A 21362-nucleotide genomic window follows, 5' to 3' on the forward strand; every position below is an offset into this window, starting at 1 on the left:
GCTATAACTCTTCTAGACAATAGCTGGTCCACTTCTGTGTCCTTTCCTTTGTGCTCGGACTCCAGTACTACGGCGATCTTGATCGTAATCACGCACTGCACCTTGCTCAACCTATATACACTCACTCCCTCTATGGACTCCAAAGTCCGAGGCTTTCTCTAGGGTCACTGTCCGAGCTCCCCCAAACCATACATACAGCAAGTCCAACAGCAGCTCTCTTGGAGTCTCTTCGCAGACACTGAGGGAAAAGACCGGCCCACGCGTGACTGGCCCATCACTTCCGGAATAGAACAAAAGGGGCAGCGTGTTCCGGTACAATTGCAGAGACGCTTTTTTTCTGACGGATAGGCGGGTCAGACTATTGTCTTAACCAATCACAGGATTCAGGGGGTAGGACAATCCCAAAGCCCGCCTATCACCGCCCCATAACATGTTAATCACTATAAACCAGCTCCCCGATTCGTTGCGTTCTGTCTTCACTTACCGTTAGTGTCCTTCATCTGTCGAAGCCGGGTAGAGTCGAAAGCAAAGCAGCAATAATAGGATTTTTCAGTTCTGTTTGGAGGCAGACGGTAAGATTATTGAGAAAACCCTTGCCTCTCTCCGGACGTTTGGCATGAATGGATCCGGACTTCATCTAGTTTACCTTCAGGTCTCATTCATTTCCCCAAAAAGATTAATGCGAAAAGGAGGACATATAGGTGGCTTTTTAAATATGCGGTCACATCTGTCATTTCATTCCTATACCTTCTGGTAGTTCATATAAAAGATAATCCTATAAAAAAATTGCTGTCGCCATCCATTTCGGACATCTTTTGGACACATTTTTTCATTTTTTTTCTTCAAGTGTTTATGTACCTAGTATTTTTGGTGGTATACATTTGAAGTCAAAGGAACCAACTTGTTTTTTTTCTACATTTGAAGCAAATCGACCAATTTCAGCCTCCTCTCATCCTCCCCGCCAGAGGGTCTGATTGCTTCTTTCTTTTGCCTTCTTGATAATTTAACCATTTTATTAGCTCCATTGAAAGGATCAGCTTGTTTCCTCATGACCCATGGTTTAGTTTTTTTAATCGCTTTTAATTGTCACCTTCAAAAGCTGCACCTATATGAGCAGGAGGAGTTGGCCATTAGATGCCTCCTAAGATGTCTTCGGTCCGGTTCACCGTTACGCCGACCAAGTTCGACGACGTTCCCGGTTTCTCGGACACCAGCCCGGAGGTGAGCTCCCGCTCGAGCTCCCGGGTGCGCTTCAGCTCGCGGGACAGTGTGCCAGAGGCCAGCCGCAGCGAGGGTTTCAGCGAGGCGTCCGGTACCACTACAGCGGAACCGACCAGCGAGCGGACAGCCAACCACCATGAGAGCGCTGCGGGTATGTATGAATTAAGGAACCCCGGGATTCCCTTCTGCAGGTTATTTGTATAAGGCTACATGTGGTTTTATTTTTCTTCTAGGCACTGTAGTGACATCTACTGTTTGCCAGCTTCATATCCCTGAACCTGCTGGCTTGTGAATGAGGGTAACGTTTTTAATTAACAGGGTGGCCCTAATAGATTGAATGAAGCATAAGCCATTTTTTTCATTTTACAGATTTGCAAAAATCTTTTTCCTATTGGGGTTAACGAGAACAAGTTCACTTTTAGGACGGTGAATATCATTGAAATGCAGATGATACCACCTAAAAGGGGACGAATTGACGGCTATGCTACTTAATGGTCCTCAACTCATTATACCAGAGTTCGGTGTTATACAGTATAGTAACCACACCTCATAGCCTCCTGGGTAACATTCTCTTCAGGCAATTAAAGGTACAAAATGAGGTGTCTTATTGTGTCGTGAGCCGCTTGGGTAGACCCTTGGAACGTGTCTGTGAAGGCAACAGATTAACAATATTTACATTCCTTTAAAAATCCATATCTTGATTTCCCTAGAATGGCTTGTTCTGCGTGCTTTTGATTCATAGAACACACACACACACTTAATGAGAAATGGTGACATATACACATTTCGTGATACAGACTACTTTTTAATTTGAGTTTAATTTTCAGGATGTCAAAAGCCCTACATGGTGCAGTCATTCATTGTATATGAAGGTTTGTGTGTATTTAGTCCATTCATACATTTTACGACCGTAAGGTGCAGTCTCTCGAAAACTGTGACCCTTAACATGAAGATTTTCGGATGCAGGAGGTTACTATATATACACACGAAGAAGGGTGGCACATCCCATTGCGGGCTCTCCTAATCAGGAATACCATGAAGCATTCAGTGCCACCCGTACTCTCCATCTGTTCGTGTAATATGGTTGTGATGCAGTTCTGCCTAAATCTCTGCATTTCTGCAAGCATGTGCCTCTTCTGATCATAGTGGGAAGCATCTTTAGCATCAGGCATGTGAAGACTGCCTCTTAGCAGGTGTTTTAACTTCTAGTAATAGATTTCCTTTGTACCTGGTTGAACTAGAATGTGTTGACAGGACTGTACCAGGTTGAGCGTACTGGCGCCAGACTGATTAAAGTTAAGAAGGACCATTAATAATCATTTAATCTGCCACTTGCTTGTCACAAAACAGAAGGTGCATACATGATCAGTAAACACAGCAAATGCTATAAAACCCAGTAAACAAGAAAGCATATTCATTGTCAAGGGACTGTCCTAGACTTTGAATTTCTTAGAAGTGTATTTGAAGTGTTCTTATCACTGCAGTGTGGGTTATTTTGAGACCACAAGTCACTGGTAAGAATTTTTGAATAAAAATTAGTGCAAATTACTTGTCAGAATCTCCAAATGTTTCAGACCAGCATATTAAACAGTTTTTTCCCCTAGATAGGGGTAATTTTACCCACTATTGATCACCCGTTGGTCAGCACCTTTCCACCATGGCCTATTAGATAAGATGATTATTACATGGGCACAATGACTACCAAGTAACTCAGTATGATATCATCCCCTAAGACGGTACTCCCACAGTGCTACTTTCTGGCTATCCGTTCCATCCATCCTTGGGGCCAAGCCTGAGGCTAAACTCTGTTGAGTCAGTACTTTAGATGAAACCATATCCCATGTTTTTGGTTCATAGTTTACATCAGTCATTCTATTATCAAATTGTCGAACAAGGACTTTTAATATTTAGCGCTTATCTCCTTTTGCTATAGATTCAAAAGTGAAACTCTGTAATACTGGATGGTCTGACCCCAAATATCTGGCTGTGATAATTTAAGATGTGATTTGTTTAGGTCGTGATAAATGCCACTTTCTCGTAATAAGTGTGTGTGTGCACCTCTGTGTGTGTGTGTGTGTGTCCGGCCGACCCCCTTGATGGGGTCAGGGTAATTTAATTAGCAGAATACTTTCAGAAGATATTTTTTGTATAAACAATTTGCATATTGAATGTCACTTTAGGTTGGTCATTTTGCTTTGTAGATTGCTACTTTGAAAATGTATAAGGTTTGGTTACCAAATTTCTACAAATTGTCAACAAGATGATGGCACACATCATTTCACCTTTTATTTAATTTCAATGATTTATACTAGCTATTTCCTGTAAAAGGGTACTAGTATTGGTGATTACAAAAAAAAAATACCCAATATATTAATCATATTGTGGGAAACTGTAGATTTGAATACATTTGCTGGGTAAGTACCCTGGTTTCCCTCTTATTAGATGTCCTGTATTGTGTTTATTTGTCCACGGCTGGCAGAGGCTGTGGTACTAGGATGTGTTCCTGAAAGGATGGCTACTTTAATGTAAAATTATAGCTAGACTTACAAAAACACAGCATATTTGTATTTGTTTGTTTACATGCATTCGTTACCAGTTTTGCTGATAAGAAGCACTATAACTAATGTGTTCTTATTACCCAGGCCAATAGTACATATAACCTCAGTAGGATGATAACCAATGTTAGTACAACAAAATCTGAATTGAGTTGCATCAATTTACCCACAGTCGTGAATACTGTGTGTTCCAACTGTAGAAGTGTTTACCCTCTGAGTTATCTTAACAGATGTACATTTTCTGTCCGAGTGTATCAGCCCCAGGGTGAGTTCAGTGGGTTAAAGAATCCTCTGCCGACATCTCCTTGTAGTCAGCAGGTTCCAACTTCCATTATTGGTAAAACGGTTCAGGCGATTAATGCGTCTGTGGCAGAGTTGTATCTAATCTAATTGGTGCACTATAGAATCACGATAATTGTGGGGGGTTATGCATTTTACATAGGCATCCAACTGCAACCTCCAGGATATTAGAAGACAAACCAGCATATGATATGTGCATCATGAATTTGAATAACTACAGGGATGAATTGTAGCTTTATTTTGCTAAAAAAAAGGAGAATCATTATTTTGCGTAGGAGGTAACAGCAATTATTAAACGGCAACAAACAAATATGCATATGAGCTGGAAGTAGGAGTATGGCGGTGCTGCAGCACAGCCAAAATAACTATGCTAGAGTTCCAAAGGAGGCCTTTGCGTTTTCTTTTTATCTGGACATATTCTTATGCGTCCAAAGGTAGAGGGCAAATGTCAGGATATGGCATTTGACAAATTGCTGATCGTTATTTTTTTTCAACAAGGAGATTGGTGTTTTCTTTCTTTACCCTGACTGCAAAGTGAAAGGATTTTGTTTACGCGGCCGAATATTTTAATTTTTTGTACTTTTTCCGAATCAGCCGCATATACAAGTCGCTGCTTACCTTCACGCGATTCTGATGCCAATTTAGGCTTTGAACACGCACCCTGAGAGACTAATCTCTAGCAAGATAAGGGAGATGTTGACACCGAGATAAGAGAATTGTGTCCCTAATGAGTGCATGATGCCAGCCAAATATATGTATTTTGGAGGACGATAGAACTTCTACTTGGATATGGATCTGTTTTAGATGAAGGAACATGCTTTTTTAGGCCTTTATGCACTGAGCAACAAATCAAGCCCTGAAGAAGTCTCTTGCGAAGAGACAAAATGCGTTGGATACATGAAAAATCAAATTTTAAGAAGATCTGAATAAAGGAATTCTTTTTGAAAAACAAAGAACATGTGAACACGAACATGTGAATGACGTTTGGGCATCCCATGTCTTAATAAGATGTGTATTACATGTTTATAAATGAACATTTGTGTGTGCTGATCACTCTTGTGCAATAGTATTGTGGAGTAGTACTCCTGTGAGGAAGACTAGGAGTCTGTTCATCCTGATCAGAGCACCATATAAGCTTGACCAGATTCACTAAATCTAAATGTGATAGGTGCGATTTCTCTTGCCTCACTCTCACTAATGGTAAATCACTCATGCTTTAGTAATATATCTGCTACAATGTGCCCTAAAATGAACTATGAGCTGCATACCACACACACACACACCATTCTCCTGCTGAATGGGCATGACTCACTTGCTACACTTATTTTTTATGTAACATTTAAGTTTTGACAATCCCTTTGACTTAAGTGATGGTACATTGATGTCAGCAACCCCTCTCTAAAAATGGTTCCAGCACCGCTGCAAATGCGTTAGTGTGGTGTTTTATGTACATGATCTTTATTACGATAGTTAATTACCAAGATCTACAATACATTCATTATTCTGTGCTTGCACTCATCAAAGTCTGCTTTTACTAGTCTCTATCTACATTTTGAGGGGGAAAATCATTTGGCTTTTAACTGTTTTACAGTGACTACCACTTACTTATACGTCAGATAGTCTCGTAGCCTAATTTTTCAATAAGACAGTGTATTGTCACAGGGGTACAGCAGCTTTCATCTGTGCTGCAGGCCCTTTGATCTCTCACACCTCTACATAGCCAAAGCAAACGGACATATTTAACCCAAAGAAAACTGATAAATGGCGTTGACTGCCTATCATCACAGGTGATTACAGAGCGAGCTTGAATCCACTTCTCTTCCTTTGCAGGTTCTTCTACGGGATGGGCAACCTTACCTTAGGAGAAGGGGGAGTCTCTTTATATTGGCCGCTGTGAAAGGGCGCTCTTGCTTTACCCTGTTAGAGTTGTGAACAGTCCTTTCACCAGCCCATTTACACAGATTGACTTTTTTTTTTTGTGGAAAACCTTTATTAATACGTCAACCAGTTACAAATATGGGCCTACAACCACCAGGGCCGGCCGCTAATCAGTGTCATCACAGCAAGTCAGTTAGGACAAGACTCGGCCTCCCGGGAAGCGAATGTATCACAACTTCAATTAAAACTGGCTATAGAACATACCATGTGAATGACAGGATACTAAAGGCTCCATTTTACAATATAAAAATAGAAGGATCAGGTGCCATACAATATCACAAAGTCGCATAAAGGGTGGGCAAAATAGTAGGATTTCCACAATTAGCTCGATCTCATTTAAGACAGTGGCGCTAAGGCATAAGATTCAGGATAAACCAGCATACAATCACAGTTCGCACCAGTTAAGCGCCCGCCCATTGATACTAAAATACCGTGAAAAGTATAGGCACAGATAAAAAAGTCGACAATTGACAGAGGAATGGACCCACTACGCTGACCAGAAGAAAGAAGAAACGAAAGAAAAGGCAAGGAAAGTTAAGAAAGAGAAAAAAAAAAGGCCATAGAAACAACCTCCGGGTCTAGCCAGCGCTATATAAAACTCTTTAAATAAAAATAAATAAAATAAATACGGAAAAACAAAATTCCCCTCCCCATCCCCCACCCCTGCAGATGACTACGGCCTACCCCCCTAGCAGCGTGCCTGTCGCCCCAAAGAACTGAAACCTGAAAGATAGGAAGAACAAAGAGAAAGAAAGAAGGGACTAAACCCCTACCCTGAAAGGAGAAATGGAGGAGGACTATAAACCCCGCCCCGGTCTCCGTTAACCTGGTAAAGCAATCCCATTACCGATGAAACCATAGTGTGAAACCCCAAGCAACAGTCTCAGCCTTGGCCCAGTCGATCAAATTTGCTGATTCCCTCCGATAAGTAGAGCCCCATCGTCAAATTGTCAAAATTAACACAGAAGTTGCCAAAATATGGTCTGTTAAATGGATAAAGGATGGCAAGTCCCAAAGCAGACGGTCGGTTCCAACGATGCCCCTCCCCGACTCCAAGGCCAGGCTCTGTCCCGTCCGCCATCTTGATGGACCAGCTGGGAAGGGGGTGCAACACAATCCAACACAGTTCAGTTTCGACCAAAAGTTTCCAGATCGGGAACAGCAGTTAAATGTTCCGCCGGTTGCAGAACCAAAGATTCTGACCATATAGTTGAAACGCCGATCTCCACATGTTCGAACAGTTCCACTTCTGTAGGGGCAGGCACAGCTCCAAGCACCGGGTCTGAATGCACCGCTGGGGTGTCTGTCGGGAAGTGAGCTGGCCGCCGGGTCTCGGGCAGCGAGTCAGGGTCCGGTCCCGATCCTCTAATTCCATCCGCTGCCGACATCAGATTCCAGACCTGGGCCTCCATAGTCGCCTGAAGTGCCTCAAGGGCTGCCAGCACTGACCGCAATGACGGGCCGCACTTAGCCCGCTCCGCCGGATTCCGCATAACATCAGGCATAGTGATCCCCACGGAGAGTCGCCTTCCCGGGGGTAAGATTAGTCAAAGCAGGAATGAACCGTGAGGGACAGATCGTCCACATGCGTTAGTGTGCGCCAAGTCTCCAACCCAACGGCACCGGCGATGCGAACGCTACTTCGGGTCAGGGACCCCACCACACCGCCTCGGGCGTCACGCGTCTCCTCACTTCCGATACGGTGCCAGGCAGCAGAACGGCAGCAAAACAATACAAAAGATGTCGAAAGGTCCATGGACCGGACCCTGCCGCCCTCACCGGTCCGCTGTTGTTCAACTAGGACCCGGCTGGACTAGCACTCGAGACCCCGGCTTCCAGACTGGGTTAGGCCTCAAATCAAACCTCGACATTACTCCACTCCACAATGTCGGAAAAATCTCAGGATCGCTCCATCGGACTGCAGATTAGTTCACACACACGGATATGGGGCGGGAAATCAGGATAGATGACAGGATCTTCGAGCGAAAGACGGAGGTCAGCGGAGCCGGGAGACTATGCGGCCATCTTGCTTGCTGTCGTAGCTCCTCCCCCACAGATTGACTTTTTGCCACTTCCTGATAGATTCCCCATGAGCGTTTCTACCAGAATCGGAGATAACTTGATCAGTTTCAGCAGCTGGCTGATGCCTGGAGGTCCAACAATACTCTGTAACACAACCCACATAAAACCAAATCAAAGCTCTGTAGGAAGCTCTGTAACTGACCAGTGCTTTGTAATGTTTCCCTTTCCATGTGCCCATGCTCTCCACTTTCCATAGTGTTGAAAAAAATGGTTTACACATAGGGTGGAAGTGTGGTGTAGTGGTCAAATTTTTGGATTTGGATCATGGGGACTTGATTTCAAATCCTAGCTTTGGCCTCTGCCAAAATTAATTTAATCCTGGGCAAACAGTATCTCCCTGTGAGCTACTTCATAGATTTACACATGGCATCTGTGTGATCTAAAAGAATGCATTTTTCTCAAATCGCACACGGTGTACATAAACTCAATTGTTTCTGACACCCATTTGTGTATAGTAATCTACTCCTACTGAACCTGAACCAGATTTGAAACATAAATGCCAACACATACATACACATAAACAAAGTCCTTATCCTGATCCCTCAATTAATATTTATTAAATTGAGTACATTGCATGAACAAAGCCCAACCTGGTATTGGAGCACTTTTCTTAGCAGTGCCTGATCTGGCAGTATTTTTGATTATTCGAGGTAGATGGCTCTTGCTGTGTTATCCATGACAGATTACTTGGCATTTTCAGAATCGATGTTGGCAGTGTTTAATAAAGATAGATGGTACATTCTGAATAATCATTTCCATAGAAGAGTGGTGCATAAAGTTAAAAAATAAAGGTTAGGCACTTCATCCTCACCAAGAAAACTAGAGTGGTAGTATGGCTTAGTAGGATTCTATCATGTCTATTGATGGGCTTAATGGTGTCAGGTGAGCATAAGGTCTGGGCAGTAACCCATTCATCAGACCCTACTGTCCTGTGCTGTTATGAGGGTTCAGCAGGAATGTGTTCCCAGGAATCCAGCACCTTCCTTTCTTATGTCTGGAGGGAAGGCATTCCACATTCTGGTGTATTCTTTGAGAAGGCCTAGGCAGAAATAGATTATTTTACAATTGGGCTTATTTACAGAGAGCAGAGGATCGCTCACTTCCTTCACATAATTTAATGTCCTTGTACAGTATATGCCTCTGTCTTATTTCTAATTGTTTGTGTGGGTTTTGTAGAGGCAGGCTACCTTTTTCCAATGCTGCCTCTTGTTTTAATATCCACATGTTTACTGTTGATGAAGACAAGAAATCTGGTAATTACTTTGGAATGCAAGATTCAGCCCCAAACCTTCATTTCCTCTGCTGGCACCTTTACTAGGTTTAAACTACTCCCTATTTACAGTTGGCGTCGCCATGAGGTAGGACGTTATTGTGTCAATAACTCCGTTTTGAAGATGACATTTATTGTCTATCAGAGTGCAGTCACTCGATCCGTTGTGGTGGTTCAAGGATAAATGAAATATACCTAAGCTTCTTTTCCCAAAAAGTTTTGAAGCACACGAAAGATGCTTGGACCTCATAGTCAAGATTCCAAGCAACTGCCATGCCACACTAATATTAATGACCCTCCAGCTCGATGTCCTGATAAGAACCCCCAAATAAATTGGAATTCAAAACGCCTTGATAAGCTTTGAACCACCAGAGAGGCCTATTATTATTATTATTATTATTATTATTATTATGGATGATCCAGGTTTAAGGGAGCCTCGTTTGTGGCCATTTTGATTGACTTTGTTGTAAGGTCCCTCTAAAAAGCTTAGTAAAACAAAAGTGACTTATCAATACTCCTGGTGCTTCGCTTTACCATTAATGAGCCCACACTAATTCTGCAGGTTTTTGTGGCTCTTCTTATTTTGAAAAATGTGTGAACTGGAATTGCTCTTTTATGTTTATTTTTGATTTAAGTCATGACATGTTTGTTTGTTCAAGTTGTGCATTTGAAGATGTATGTCAGTGTCCCAGGATAGGGGGTTGTATTACGTTTGGTTCGGTATCTACTGTGATATTTGAGGAGGTGGACGATAAGGGAGCGGCTGAGCCTTTCAATAAAGATTTCAGTGAAGGTTTTATTTTTATGTAACAAAGTCTTTGCCGACTAGTTATTAGTTCTCTGGCAAACGCTGCGGGGTCAAAGGGCGTCTTCCGCGATGACTCCAGCTTTCTTCCAGGATGACTCTGGGCAGGCTTCGTCTCCGGACCACTCCGTCTCCACGGGGTCTCAAATAGAGGGAGAGAGAGAGACCGTGTCAGACCACAACACGAAACCACAGTGTCACGGGACCGGGAGCGAGGGGAACCAGTGCAGTAGTAAACTATCTACACGCCGTGAAGGAGGTGCACGTGCAGGGAGGGGGATTAAGTCTGGGATATACAACGGCTGTACAATCAATCAGGAGGCTGGACTCTCCGTCCCACCCAACCCGCCACACGGCCCCGAACCTGTTGAAGCCACGCCCCTCTCGTGGGTGGGTGCGTGGCGGGGCGATGAGTGAAACCGGTGGCCTCCTGGCTTAGGGTCCGTCTCTCCTTGCTCTGTCTCTCGACTCTGCTCTCCTTCTCCCGACTCTTCTCCGTCTTCTGCTATCGATTCACCTTTCTCCACCAGGGAAATGCCGTCCGCTGTTTCCGGGGCTGGATTCCCTTTTGAAGGTCCTCCCTGTCTGTAGAGGGGCGGGGCTAAGTCATCCCGAGCTGCATAGTTCAAGGATCCGCACTCATTCTCGCTCGGCCAGCATGATTCCGGCTCTTCGGTCCATGAGGGGTCAGGCGGCTGTTGAGAAGGAAAGGAAGTGGGTGACAGAGGGGTGGTGGACCACCAGTTAGGGTGTTGTTCCTCGCCAGGCAGACTCGCCCCGTCACAGTCAGGTTCTCTGTATTGTTCCTCTGATTTTGACAGGCATCTTTACACTGATTGAATTGAGTGTTCTAATGTAGAACATATAAGACGAAATGAAATAAGATGCGATCTTTTTGATTACGAGTCGTGATCAGTCACCTAAACTCATATAAAGTTGTGTAAGAATTGGTGCTTTGTCCCTTTTTTTTGTTGCTTTTTGAGATTTCAACTACTCAGTATCTGTACAAGCTGCAGTCATCACTGACCTAACAGCAGGTTCTAGCTGGATTGCTTTTAGCTAAACATCAAACAGTCAACAAATTGCTTACCATTGTCTTCAACTACCCATGCAATGTCTCCAGTTCAAGTTCAAAATCTTTATTCGAATTTCATAGAATTCATAAAAGTACACATACAATTTACACAATTTTCATAAGATCCATAAAAAGTATGTTTACAAATTACACGATTATCATAAAATCCTTAAAAATAATAAGCATCAAGCTTTAAACGCAGATAAATGAGACTTTAGGCATTGTCCATCATTTTGCGGCCGCGAACAGCAATTTTTAGGAAAGTGCAAGTGCGAAAAATTATCCCCTCATTGTTCAGGGTGAGTAGCAATTGATAAGATTCTTCCAAAGTGATCGGTCTATGTTTTTTTAAAAATGGGATTAAAAGCCATTTTACATACTTCAAAGAAAAATTACATGAAAAGAAAGTGCAAATCATTTTGGTTACTTAACCCATCACAGGGACAACTTATTATACCTAAATGCGGATTATAACCCGAAGGGAAGTTTAACATAAATCTGACAGTACCAGCCCTCAATCGAAACAGGAGACTTCTTTCCCAATGTGTCATCGGTAAGGTTAGATACAGTGCAAAAGGATATCTATACAATTCCTTGTCCATGTACCTAACAACTGTAGTTTTCTCTGATTTTATCCTGATTCTATCCGTTGTATAAAGTGCGTGTAGTGCTTTCTTCAGGTCGGATTTATTCACTGTGTTGGCTTTGCTTGGATCATTAAAGATACTATCTTGCACAAGCTTTTGTGAACAAACAAAAGCCATGGAATCTCCATTCCCCTTTCACAGTTAAGACAATCGGTTATGATTTCTTGAGTCGGAGTAGCTAAATTGTTCGTCCATACCGAGTGCCAAAATACCACCGGTCGTGCACTGATGTAATCCAATACAAACTGTAAATTTAGTTCTTTGTGTAGAATATAGTTAGAAGTTGAAATTGGTACACTTAGCAACTTTCTACAGAACCGATTTTCTTCTTGCTGTATATGGTGGTTATTCCCAGTTCCTCATACTTCTGCCCCGTAGGTAGCTACGGGCACACATTGCAGTCTAAACATTTTAGTAACTGCTTTAATAACACCCAATTTCTTTGGTCTGGGGATACTTAAGATTGAATTGATGGCCTTTGAGAATTTGCTCGTGAACTGGGCTAAATGCCCAGTCCACGAGCCATTCGCAGTAAAGGCCATCCCCAAGTATGGGAAAATATGTGTGGCAATAAGTCTTTCGTCCCCCACCGATATTGAGTTCAGCTGTCTTTTTCCTGGGGCACATGACATTATAAAAGACTTTTTAAAATTTACCCGCAAATCTAATTCATCCATATATTTTGCGAAACTTTTCACTAAAATACACAGGGAGTTAGGGGTGCGGCCCATTAGGACTGCATCATATGCGTAAAGGAGTGCGGGTAGCAATTTACTGTTTATTTTTGGAACGTCTGGGGTACAATTTTCAAGATAGGTACTCAGGCCATTATTGTAAATGATAAAAAGCAGGGGTGCTAAAATGCACCCCTGCCTAACTCCCCTTCCTATTTTGATTGGCCCGGCTAATTCCCCTCCCATTCCTATTCTGACCCTTGATTTAAGGTCTGTATGTAAAAAGGCTAAAAAGTGGACTAATGTATGATCCAATCCATAATCCAGTAAAATAGACCAGAGCTTGGACCTGTTGACTAAATCAAAAGCAGACGACAGGTCCATAAATGCTAAATAAATCGGGGCAGAGCGAGATTATTTTATTTATCAATAATTAGTTTAAGATTTAAACATTGTTCCACAGTGCCCACCCTGCTTCTGAAACCCAATTGACACGGGGATAAAATACCACTTTTCTCTGTCTAAACAATTATTCTATTATAAATGACGTGGCCAAGGATCTTTAGGGTATTATCTAATAAGGAGATCGGTCTATAATTCGCAGGGTCCGACCTGTCTCCCTTCTTATATATGGGGACAATAATGCTAGTTCTCCAAGTTTCAGGCAACGGTACTTGAGGTAGACTATTAAAAACATTCACTAAAATTGGGGCCCATAGCTCAGGTTTCCATTTAATAAGATCTATGGGCAACCTATCAGGTCCTGGAGCCTTGTTGCCAAGACTCTGGGAATTGCCTTATTCACTTCCCCCATGGTTATCTGTAAATTTCCAATCTGTTCTGGTGCGTGATTGTTCCAACTATTATTAGGTGGAGAGGCATAGATGTTTGAAAAATGTAGTTCCCACACGCTACTGGCAATAGTACAATTCATCGGTGTTAATTGTTGGCCCATATTACGGAGATCTTTTACCGCTGACCAAAATAAATTACAAAGTTTTCCTACTGCGGTTTCTGCCAGGGCTTTCCAACGTTCTCACAAAAGTATACCTCTCTCCTGTCTAGTGCCAATTTTATAGGCTTTCCTTGCCATACTAACGTTTGCCCTAATTCGAGGAGTCTCTATAAGAGGCTTACGCAAGTTCCTATTTGCCACAGAACAATTATGGTCAAACAATTTCGGGTCTTTTTGACCATAGGGTACCGGAACTGATAATAAGGTTCTAACCGTAGAACATATTTTGGTAAAATATACAATAACTTCATGGGCTCTAGCTGTTATAATTGAGCATGAATTAATTAATGTCTGATCCTCCATTAATAAGGCCTCCGTGATCTTACCTTTATCTATGTCTCTCCATTTTAGCCTCAGTCTATCCGTCGATATGCTTATATCGCTCGCCCCCAGCGTAGTGCAATATACAGGCCGTTGGGCTAATCGTAGAACGACCGTCACTGGGTTGTGGTCCCCAAAGTCTGTTGCCACTACCTCAGTTGCCATTATGCGGTCCGCCAGACTCGGGGAAACAAAGATATAATCAATAATTTAAGTACTAGCTCTTTCTATGTATGTTGGTACCGACTGAATGGTGGAATGTGGGCTCGAGTCCATTATGTTACTCAAAATATGTTCATTGAGCAGGGCTCTCTATTCCATTCCCCTCCGCATCGCTGAATCCCCCTGTTCTATCCCTTTGTCCTAGGTAGCATTTCGAAGTTTGGCATTAAAGTCCCCGCCCAGTACAATCCCCAGACCTTTATCCCGGCTACCCTCTAATTTTGAAATGGATTTAAATAGTGCTACGAAATTCTTATTCAGAACAGAAATAAAATCATCATTATAGAAATGTATTAAAAAGAAAGAAACTTTGCGCTTATATTCTATAATTTTGTATGTTGGGGATATCGGTATTTATATTCTTGAAACTTCCACCGGCCATTATGCTGAACCCGACAAACAGACCTCCTGCAGCCCGACCAAAATGAGACTTGGTGGCCACTATGCTGAAACAATTGAACCCATCTATGTGCAGGTCGTGCGGCGCCCATGTTTCTTGGAACATTACTATGTCATACATAGAAATTAAGTGTAGCCAGTCTTTGTCCGCTAATCTGGCTTCAAGACCTGCAATGTTCCAACTGAGTATTTTAAGATTACAATCAGTGTCACGCAGATTTAGAGTTGCTCTTTTTGGCACGTGGCTTGCGATGTTCGATACATCAACTGGGCCACTAGAATTATGTTTCCCATTATCTACCTCAAATTTACCTTGGGATTTTTCGGCCCTCTGCCTATCTGGTACAATATTTGGTACAGGAGTATCTAGTTTATCTTCCAAAACAGTTGTTACCATTACTACAGGTAAAGATTTTCCACCTTTTTCTGTAGACACTACACCCCTACATGAGTCAAAAAAATTCTGGGTGGTAGAAGCAGATTTTCCCTTGCACCGTCAATCAGCTCCCTCAAGATCGTCTTGTGTGTGGAGGATGTCAAAGCGGTTATAAATAGGGACTTTGAAATGGTTATTATAGAAATCCCTATACCACTTTCCCTGTGCGCCTCCTAAGTGCATATTGCGTTGGGCCGTAGGCGGTGGAGGGTAAAAATACCTCAAGTCTACTGTTTGTATCCTGCTCTCAGTATAACCCGCCCTCCAGCCACAAATATGTTTCACCACCCGCCTGTCCCTGAAGTTCACTATTATGCAGTCCCCTTCTTGATCTTTCGGTCTCTGCCCTACCCAGCTTAGTCTGCGAACATGGAGGATTTCACCATGCAACGATGGGGGGATTGGCCTATTTCTATTTAGCCAATGGCTAACTTTGTTCTTTAAATCAAAGTAGCTTTCCGACTTGCCCTCTTCTAAATCTGGAACCCCTATTAACACCACTGTGTATGGAAATGAATCAGGCGGTAGGTCGATGCGTATATATGTTTATGCTCGTGACTTGCTCTGTCAGATTCTTTCTTGCTCGGACCCTCAAAGGCCCCTTTAACCCCGGTATTCCCATGGGTATTTCCAGTTTCTAATTCCCCAAGCTGGACATCTTTTGCTGCCTCTATTCTCTCCTTCCCCGATGTTGCTTGTGGCTTGTTTGTTGGGTCTACATGCCCGGTGACAGATCTTACGGGGAGTTGCATGCGTTTAACCGACTTGCTTATGCTCGATACAGCAGGTGAGCTGCTCATATTTCTTGCCGGGTTTGCTGGTGTCACAGTATTTAGACTCCGTATCGGTTCTGCATGCTTCATCAACATTTCATTATTTAACCGTGAAACTTCTTCTATTTTTACCAGTTTCTTCCCCCATGCCCTTTACCCTTTCAAGAAGAGGTAGCATAAGCGACTTGACCAATTGTTCTATTTTTAACAAAAGACCCTCTACGCATTTTGGTTTATCCAGTGCCTGACCTACGTTATCTATCGTGCCAATGTCAGGGACTTTAGTTTCCTGGGTAGATATTGGGGGAGTATAGTCTGTAATTATTGTAGTTTGCGCTGCTCTACTTGCACTCCTAGATTCTTGCGACTTACTCCCTCCTTTTTCTGTTATGTTTTTCACCATATCCGCCCTTCTTTTCCTGTGTGTTTTAGGCTTGTTAATTGGGATTTCCTTACGTGTTTTGGTTTCCCCTCCATGGTTAGTAATATTTTTGGTTTTGGACCTGGTTCGGGGGAATGAAGTGTTATTGCTGACTACGCTGTCATCGTTTGAGTCACTGGACTCAACCAGTTCTTCGTCAGAGCCGCTACTCTGTGCTAGTGGTGTATTTGGCATAGGAATAGAAGGACCCTCCTTTTCAATTATCAGGTTATTACACCCCATTTTTAGTCCATCCTGGATAGGTGTACTAGAGTTTGCTATAGCCCCCATAGATGAGCGTCTGTGATATAGTGGTTCCAGTGACAGACGTCTCTCTGTTAAAGCAATTTCTTTTTCGAGGACGCTAGCAGCTCGAATTATGAAATTATCTAAAGTTCCCATGACGCTACCCCCAACTCCTCCCTTCCTCCCTATATCATTTCGTGTGGTCATAACCTATAGCATAAACACAAATATATTGTATTCAATAAGTGTCACAGGTAATACATGCATATGCTCCGGGAGACGTTAATTGTATAACCCAGTCCAGTCCCTTACAGTCACGAACGGTCACAATTGGTCCCGCCCCTGTCCCGGGCTTCTCCAGGCGCGTCCCGTGCTTGTTCGTGCGACGCGGGGACTGGGCGCGATTTAAAGCGCCTCCGGGCGCGGGAGTTGCTGTGGGCTGCTTCAGCGGTTAAGATGTCTCGGAATAGTAGTCCTCCTCACTGCGGCCCGTAGATGGTAAACGCGGCGGCGGGAGGACTGCGGGAGAGCTGCAGGGCAACAGGGAGACCAGCGTATTGTGAGGAGCCACAGGTAGGACCAGAGTGGTGTAAGGAGCCACAAGTTCAGCTCCCAGCAAAGTTCGGCGCAATGTCTCCTCCACCCCTACATCTCATGTTGCTCCCCAAGTATAAGCATACTACTATATTGCTCTCTGCATTGGGCTATCCCCAAACATTTCTGAAAATGTCCTGTGATTCACCAGGAGTTCTAGGTTTTCCACCTCTTGAGCCACCTACATACATTGGAATGCCTCGTGGACCTTTTAGGCCCAGAGCTTCAAGCCACCTCTCAATCAGTTTGTTTAAAACTGCCCTTAAAATCCACCTCCTACTGCTCCACCTTTTGCAACTATACTCTCGATTTCGTCTACTTTTCTCTCTGAATATGTATGTTAATTAGATCTGACTTCTCCGTCTGTTAGCTCATAAGCTACTCAAAGCTCTCCACACTTAAACGTAGCCCCCCCCCTGCATGCAGCCTTGTTAGTACATTAAAGGTTTTGGTTTGATTGAATTAAGTGTGCTTTCACAATGTAAAAGTAAGCATTTTAGAGAAAAATGTGTGCCTTTCATTTCAGAACTGATAAGCTGACATGTTGATTTTTCAATTTCTTCTTTTTGGGGGGATGGAAAGGTTTTCTGTATGGTACTTAACTTGCAGCCCTGTCCTGAGTGCCCCAAGTGTACTGATGTCTAGATCCCTAAAACTGATTTTGTTGTCATAGGCAAACACTGATCATGCATGTGTTCCATGACATGCGCCTGTCTCACAGATTGCTGTCTTATTGAATCTTTAAGGGGGCCCAATGCGCTATCCTTGTAGTGGTGGAAGGCTATGTGGTGGTGGCAGCATACAGTGTAGTGATCAGTAGGAGTGAGCAGGCCCCCTTTAATCTCTGTCATTGCAGTGAGGCCTACAGGCTCACTCATTGAAAGATAATCTATTGTGTGTTTAACGCACCCCTTGGCCTACATCAGGTTGTGAAGTTCTGCTCAGCACATGAGTGCGTACATGCACTGGGTGTATGTGTGCTCATGCATGGTACCATACATGAAGAATGTAGTGTTGTGCAGGGCTGCTGCTGAGGACTTCACTGTGCCGATCAGGCCAGGGCCCATGTACAGTGAAGATACAGTTACCCTGTATGCCAGAGGTGGTCACAGAGACCAGGAAGACGTACGACATGGTCTGAGTCATCGCCAGAAGACTGAGGCCATCTTGGGGACTCATCCACACCTGTACCGGGACAAAAATTTGCACCACGATCATCTCACCCCACTGTATCCACCTCCCCTCTTCGCCCCCCGAGGAGTCCTTGAACTGCTTGACCACGTTACTACTGAGAGCCAGGTGCAAAGGGGCTACTTGGCTCAGTTGCTCAGGGTTCATGGTAGGTTGGGCCCAAAGACATCAAGAGTAAAGGGCCTCAACCCCCACTGTTTGGTCCAGTATCCCTTACTTGTCCCAAGGCCCTCTGAACGGAGTCTTGACAGTATTAAATGTTAACATTTGTATGATTATTTGTAGTGCATTGGTAGAGTGTTAATATTGATTTTTATTTCCCTGGTAGCAAAGGGCATTGTAAGCACAAGGAGATAATGGGCGGAGTGCTGAAATTTTTCAGACACTCCCCTCCAAACACAGATCTGGGTTGAATCCATCATCGTTGTTTATCTCACTTCCCCACCCCAGTTCAGACCCAGACATAAGAAAATCAATATTGACCCTGTTCCTCATGGGAACATTCCAGCCCAAACTGCCAAGCCAGGTCTTCCCTGGACCGCAAACAAGCATCTTGGGGCTGGTTTGGGGGTAACATCCCTCATCAGCCAGGCTAGCTTGATTCCAGTTCAGGGTCAAGACTAATTTGCAATATGGCTGGGTCTGAACTGGGATGGCGAAATGAGCTAAAGAATGCTGATGGGTTCAACCCAGATCTGTGACTGGGGGTGTGTCTGAAAAGTTTCAGCGCTCCGGCCATCATCTCCTTGTATTTAGCAGAGGGCATTGTGTCTATGGCTCCCAAGTCAGTATTGAGGTGGAGGCAAATCAAATTGACAGCAGTTTTTTGATCATGCTGCTGGTAGCCCTATTGACCTGGGTGGTCACTGCAAATTATCTTTCATGTGCTTGCCACACTAATGAAATCTAGCCTGATGTGGTCACTGCTGTATGACCAATCAGTAGGTCTTGACGGTTTTCACTGAACATAAGTAGCTTTCAATATTGAAATGTTAGGGAGCCCTGATCTAGATGTTTGTTTGCCCTTGGTCCAATGCTCAACTTAAATCCACATATCTTCACCCAAGTCATAATATCTTCACCGAAGTCATAATATATTAATCATTATTATGTGGGGATAGACCTTCTGAATTTTTATATCATTTGTTCTCCAATTAATTCCTTAGCTGTTTTAAATTGCCTTTCGACTAAAGTACATCTTATAGTGATAACATTGCATTTTTTTAATCGAAACAAATACATTGAAAGAGCATTGTGGCAGACAGCATTGATTCAACTTTTTTTTTTAAACATGGATTTTATATTGGTGGAGGAGTTTGTGGGGTGGGTTGTTTATACATTATATGTATTTATGAAAGGAATTGTTGTGGAGGGCCGAGTCAAAGGAGTGAGAAGGTTGGGAGTCAGTTTGGTGGGTTACTTGGTAGTGTATGTGGGACGGAGGGCCACTTTCACCCATTGTATTAGCTAAGAAATACTTTTCAAAGAGGGTGGGGGTGGGGAGCGCGAGAGATGGATATAGACTAGAGGGTTACTTCCTCGTTAAATGAACCGTGGTTTTTCCTCTGTGATTTAAAGATCCGCTGCAGTGTTGCAAAGAGGGAGACATTCGGTTTTTTTAAACGGAGTTCTTAAATTTCCATTATTCAGTTACAAGTATATACACAGGTAACCAACCATGAGTTCATTATACATTAGTGTCATGTGTTCCAGTACGACATATGGATGGAAGCTAATAAAGCAGCCTGAAACATTGGTAAACAATTACAGTACGCAGGGCACATGGAACAGCAGTTCAAGCCCCGTATGCGGTTGTCCGTCCCTAACTTCACATCAGTAATGGGAAAACATCTAGTGCTGCAGTACCAGGGAACGGCATTGCCTAATTGTCCGTGCTCATCTCCTAATGAGGTCTCGACCCTGTAGTGCTCTGGAGCTTTTAGGCGCATATTTAAGGGACAGTTGGGGAGGGAACAAGGACTCGCAGCCGTTACAAAGACATCCCAAAAACTTGCATTTGGAGTAGTTGCAATCCACTCTTTCATTTCGAAGTAACGCTATTTTAGTGCCTTAGAGTGAGCATGTATCAATTTAGGTAAGCTTTGCTTATGTTTTGAAGCGATCAGTTCGAATATTTAAACTTTCAGAAAGCTACATTTGAAAAAAACGCTGTACAGCCCCTGGAGAAACGCTATTTTCTGCAACCACAAACCCCCCCCAGTCTTTTACCATTTGATTGTTTGGTAAATTATTTATTCATGAGTGTATTTATTTTCTTTAATGCCAATCAAGTCCCAGAGTTGGCGCACCTTATAGATGGATTCTAAGAGGAGCTGTTAGATATCTTAATCAGCATTAATGCCACGTTATCTTTGAGGCACATTTCTGCAAAATTACGAGTATTACGGTACAGTATACTATTTATTTAAGAAAATGTACTGCTACATCTTTCTGTTTCTGGTTAGACTTAGCATAAAAGTCAAGGTGTGGTAGCAAGTGTAGCAGACGCTCTGTGTTTTCATATTACATTACTAGTTTTTAGCCTAGATCTGTAGCCATCATTTGATCTAACACAACATATTCAAAAGAATACTTAGTTTCACCAGCATGTTGTATTACAGCTTCTAATAAACCGTAAAACACGGCCCAGGGATGTAAGTTAGCTCAGTTGGGCGGCGTGAGGCTGTTACAGCAGACGTTGTTTGGCCTGTGTTTTATCTGTTTTTTTCCGAGCTCCCTCTAAATAAAGAAGCTGGGAATAGAAGATAAGTTAGCTAACGTGGTTTTGATAAGGAGGTGACAGAGGTTGACCGGACAAGGCAGGGAACCCTTAGCAACCAGATAGCTTGTCTAAACTGCAGTCTGTGCTGATGGTTCCTGGAACGGGTCGTCTCCTGATTACCTGCGACTTACAAGCAACGTTGGTGTCAGCGAGTCGGAGTTAGACCTGAGACTCGACATATGTCTGGCCGCTAGGGTCTAGTTTGCACGAGAGAGTGCTTTGCTTTTAGCTTCTGATGGGCAGGTGACAACAGTCTTTCTTTCTTTCTTTCTTGATATGCTGCCCGTGTGAGGAGAGGAAGAAACAACCACACTTACTATCTAGTCCCTGCAGTTGGAAGCATTTGCATGCCGGATAAATCTCGAGGGCATAGATGGGGCAGAGTGGTGACAGTG

General features: G+C 43.2%; 1 protein-coding gene across 2 annotated transcripts in view; it reads left to right on the forward strand.

Moving 5' to 3' along the window:
- Nucleotides 1-482: 482 nt before the first annotated feature.
- Nucleotides 483-21362, forward strand: part of SLC12A6 (solute carrier family 12 member 6) — a 734261-nt gene continuing 713381 nt past the window's right edge. Inside the window, exon 1 of one of the 2 annotated variants that reach the window (XM_086923612.1) lies at nucleotides 483-1372. In XM_086923612.1, coding sequence (XP_086779738.1) covers nucleotides 1135-1372 — 238 coding nt within the window. In that variant the 5' untranslated portion in view covers nucleotides 483-1134. The remainder of the gene's footprint in view (nucleotides 1373-21362) is intronic. The other variant, XM_086923613.1, reaches the window with a different exon arrangement.

Source organism: Lissotriton vulgaris, chromosome 5 (genome assembly GCF_964263255.1).
Source record: "Lissotriton vulgaris chromosome 5, aLisVul1.2, whole genome shotgun sequence".
Classification (NCBI taxonomy): domain Eukaryota; kingdom Metazoa; phylum Chordata; class Amphibia; order Caudata; family Salamandridae; genus Lissotriton; species Lissotriton vulgaris.